The sequence below is a fragment of the Brassica rapa genome, chromosome A04 (genome assembly GCF_000309985.2).
Source record: "Brassica rapa cultivar Chiifu-401-42 chromosome A04, CAAS_Brap_v3.01, whole genome shotgun sequence".
In the NCBI taxonomy this organism is placed as follows: domain Eukaryota; kingdom Viridiplantae; phylum Streptophyta; class Magnoliopsida; order Brassicales; family Brassicaceae; genus Brassica; species Brassica rapa.
Window position 1 is genome coordinate 11,871,717 of NC_024798.2, and position 4,786 is coordinate 11,876,502.

The 4,786-nt window shown below is 32.2% G+C and overlaps 1 protein-coding gene across 1 annotated transcript; it reads right to left on the minus strand.

Moving 5' to 3' along the window:
* Positions 1–358: 358 nt before the first annotated feature.
* LOC103864259 (transcription factor VIP1-like) lies at positions 359–1,321 on the minus strand. The gene is made up of 4 exons (XM_033289361.1): positions 1,290–1,321; positions 1,033–1,189; positions 883–967; positions 359–564 (listed from the first exon to the last, which is right to left on the minus strand). Exons 1-4 carry the CDS (start codon positions 1,319–1,321, stop codon positions 359–361), a joined length of 480 nt encoding a protein of 159 aa, XP_033145252.1.
* Positions 1,322–4,786: the final 3,465 nt, after the last annotated feature.

Genomic DNA, 4,786 nt, shown 5'->3' on the forward strand with positions numbered 1-4,786 from the left:
CTGTAGCCATGAGTTTCATATGGTCATTTGTCAAATTATAGTTTTTTTTATAGTTATACAATGCAGACGACAAAAAAAAACAGTGCAAATTCCCATTATAAAACAGACTCCTTTCTTTTATTCAACTGGATGAGGAAAGGCATTACATAGAGATCACATTTGTCTGAATTTCTTTTCAAATCCTTCCGAAGTTCGGATTGATTCTTTTTTATATCTTAGCATGACTCTCTTGCACATATAATATATAAACTCAAACAACTTTTATTTTTAAACTATATATATATTTATACTACTTCAATCAATCCTGGATACCAAAGCTGCCACTTCCTTGGATCCATGATCATCATGATGCAATTCTTCATTCGAAATTATAATTTGTCTGCTGCGGCTTCTCTTGAAACTGCTGGTTGATGTTGAGTTGATCCAACATGTTTGCGTTCATTCTCTCACTTTCCCTCCTCCGGTATTCGCTCACCTCTTCTCTTAGCCTACTCATCTCTTCTCTCTGCACACTCGCCTCTTCTATTAGCCGACGAACTTCTCCATTCAATTGTTCGATCAAGTCTGCAACCACAGATTCCACGTTTATACATCATATTCAAAAATCTTATCTTTTTACAATACATATATGTTTACACCTTTCTTTAGTAATGAAGATTTATGAGTAATTAAGAAAGATGTAGCACTTAATAAATGGTCAACCACTCGCTTTTTAATTCGAGAGTAAGATATATATATTTTAAATGGTAACAAAAGTATTAATAAAGCTTAAAGTTGTTTCCACAACTGGGTATCAGATCATGCAAGTAACCATGGATGAAAAGTCTCGTCAAAACCCTATAAACTATATCTGACATCCTCACAAAATATAGATGAGAGTACCTTCACGAAGTCGTGCATGCGCCTCCCCTGCATGAAGACGAATCCTAAATTGCACGCACTCGTCATCCGCCGTCATTCTTCCTCTCTGCATACAACCAGAATATAATATACAAGCTATTAATTAACAAAATCTATCTCACCGGAACAAACCGTGACAAGTAAGATGGTGATCACCTTCTCAAGCTTGAGCTCGGCAGTCAATATATCAATCTGAGTCTCAAGTGTCTCGACTTTGTCTTCCAACTCGGACTCGTGCAGCGCCTTCTTCGCCTTTGAACGTGCAGCTGATTCCCGGTTCGACAAGGTTCTGAAATGATATATATGATCACATGGGTATATATAAATGTCACAAAAACAAATACTTATACAATCTAAGCTAAGCTATATATAGGAGATCAATTGATTACATTTTGAGATGCTTAGGATCAGATTCTGCCATCTCTTTCAGTTCGTCAGAGGCGGCAATCGAAAATGAAAAGAATATACCAGAGCTAGGAAGAGGAGATTACACCTCAAATAGTTTATGGCTTTCGAAAATGCTTTTGTTGCATGATACTTGCACGAGCTAGGTATTTATATTTACGGTTTCTGTTCATTTCCGAAAAGATAGGAAAAAAAAGACAAAAGAGACTAGTTAGGAATCTTGTGTTGGTCAAGATGAAAATATATGTTTTTGTCATCATAGAAAAAAGACAAAAGAGACTAGTTAGGAATCTTGTATTGGTCAAGATGAAAATATATGTTTTTGTCATCATCACATTTAAAGTTTTTTACAAGTGTCATTCACTGCTAAGTGTGTTTGAGGGAAAAAAAGGAATATAATTTCTTTTTAAATGAATGTAATTTCTTTTTAAAGGAATGTAATTTTTTTAAAGGAATGTAATTGTTGACTATTAGCTAAAGATAATTTAAGTCAGACCAATTACGGAGCAGCACGTTTCTTCCTTGTACCAATCAGTTTTCAAGTAGGGGTGAACATTTTATTTTGATTCGATTTGTTATTCGTTTCAATTTGATACGAAAAATTCATATATTCTTAAGTTTCTGAAACAAAACAAATATTAAAAATAAATATCCTAAAAACAAAATAAATCACGAATACTAAAATTTTAGACTCGGATATATGCTCCGCTCGGATTTTTATACAAATTAATATATTTGGATAATAATTATATTAAATTATACATTTAAAATTCTAAATTCAATTATATATATATAATTGAATTTAGAATTTTAAATGTATAATTTAATATAATTATTATCCAAATATAATTTTATTAATTTATAAAATTATTAAATTAAGAAAGAAATATAATTTTTCTTATAAAATTACAATTTATGTTTTATAAAAGATTTTAAATAATTTTTATAATTTACAGAACATATAGTCTCATTAATGTTTACTTTTTTAATTTCATACTCCGTACTATGTAAAATATATTATTTGAAAACAATATATTCTAGTTTTTTTCTAGATTTAGCTTGTACTGAACAAAGTGGATGATGTATCCATAAATATCCGTAAATATTCAAAAATATCTGTAAATTTTTTGGATATCCGGAAAACTGGATATCTGTATTTTTTTGAACCAAAGAAAATAAAAAAAATTAGATATCCGTTAAGTACGAAACAAATCACAAATACTCAAAATTATGGTAGTATTCAATCCGTGCCTAGCCCTATTTACAAGTAATAGATTTTGTTATGATATTTGAGGTAGTTAGTTAGCTTCAATGTTAAAATTTTGTTTTCTACCAATCTCTCTGCTACTCCGAGTCTCCACGAAAACGTTAACGAAAAAACGAAATCTCCACGAAACGCTCGGAAAATATACTCTCTTTATCTCATATTAAGTGTCATTTTAGATTCTAAATTTTCTTTCATTATAAGCGTTCTTTTACATTTGAAATGCATATTTTAAATAATTTTCTGTTTTTTTCTTCTTATTTTTAATTCATTAACTAAACGAAGAGAAATCTGAATCTACCATCAACATCGGTTTCATAAAACGTATGCGTTCCTGGATTAGCTTCTCTCAGCATGTGCAAGTACTTTGGAATTTTTCCAAAACTCTTCTCCGGAATACCTCTAACCATGCTAATTGCAAACTCCCGAGCATCCCATGCTAAGGACTTAGATATCTCACATCCATGTTCCATCCTCATAATCTGTATGACATCATTTGTTTTGGGACCTTCTTTCACACCATCATACCTATGCATTATTAGACTGCCAATTGTCTTTGCAGAAGCTGTCCGACCACCATTATTCATACTCGACGCAGCGCATGTATGATCCGCCACATTTTTTTGATGATGAAATATGTGGAACCTGATAACCCCTCAGCTCGAACACTCCATTTGCAAGGGTTGTATTTGCATCGGATGTACCAAAGGTTTCTGTCAGATTTCACAACTTTGTAATCGAAATTATGCTTCATTGCCGACATTTCCAAAGTTGCTTTCAACATGGTTTTGTTTTGAAACGTTTCACCCCTCTTCACAACATCCACCAAAGAAAACCGAACACTTTTTCCATTATCGTCTTCTTTTGCTTTAATGGCGAGAACATCATCTTCTTTATTGGCGTTTGAGTTGGAATTATCTTCAACATCCTTGCTTGATTCAGATGAACGAACACTGTCATCTCGAGGTGGAAACGAGGAAGGTTCACCTTGTTCTCTGAAAGGCAAGTTAGATTTCTCATTATCAACCTCAATGTTGCCGTTGTTTCCACTGATAGGTGAAGTAGACACACACAACCTTGTAGAAGCTTTTCCCCGTACATAAGTAAGAAATTTTTTGACTTGCCGATCACTCTCAATGATAACTGGGGGACAGTCTATTGAACCGATTAACTCCATAGGTAAGTAGCTTAACTCAAGCTCGACAAGGTTTTGGTCAATTCCAAAATCTTCTAAAGCCATATGCCTTAGGTCTTCAAAGGAACTTGTCAATTCCATGTACAATACTCTACCTCGTTTGTTCTTATCAACCGCAAATCCCCATCCTTTAAGGGGATCAAATTTCCACAACCCAGAAGAAGCATAGATATGCATCTTCTTCAACAAGAAATTCAAAATTTTTGGATGAAAAAATATCAAAATCCTCTCACCAAGAAGAAGACCACGATTTTTTTTTTTTTAAATGTACTTGGAATACACGAAATTTAAGGAAAATAGATTTAGAATATATTCTCTTAACAGATTATGGAGATATTTAAGGAAAATATACAATTCGAAATTCGTAGAACGTACATTACATTGTCCGAAGAATAAAGGAATGTGGTAGATTATGGAATCATATTATGGCAGACTCATGCAACATGGCAGATTATGTCATTTCGCCTCTGTAGTTATATTAGGAAATAATAGTTAATCAAATCTACTATAGTTCATAAATAAAAGTTATGGTAGTCGTTTACTTCTACCATGTCTACCGTAGTTCAGAAATAAAAGAAATAGTAGTCGTTCAATTCTATCATGCTAGAATTATAACAAATGGTCGATTTAACGTTCTGGTGATTGCAGATATTTATGTAGTTAACCGAATATGCAATCTACATCCTCGTAGACACTAGATTATGTTTTCTGCCATCAGTATACCAAAATATGAAATTGTGTTCCACAAATATTTAGTCAACCAAAGTATTTTTCATATGTTTGTCTTTTGTTTATATACATTTTGTATATTTTTCTATATTTTTATGATTCTTAAAATAATTGATATGATTTTTCAAAGTTGATCAGGGATATCTAAGTCCAAATCTGACCAAAAAGAGATTTATGGCAAAGGAACAATGTACTTGTTTTTTTATTCCGTTTTGGCAATTTTTTCTATAAAATATAGGGTAGTTTACTAGAATGATTCAAATTAATTAAGAAATGACTAGAATGACTCTTAA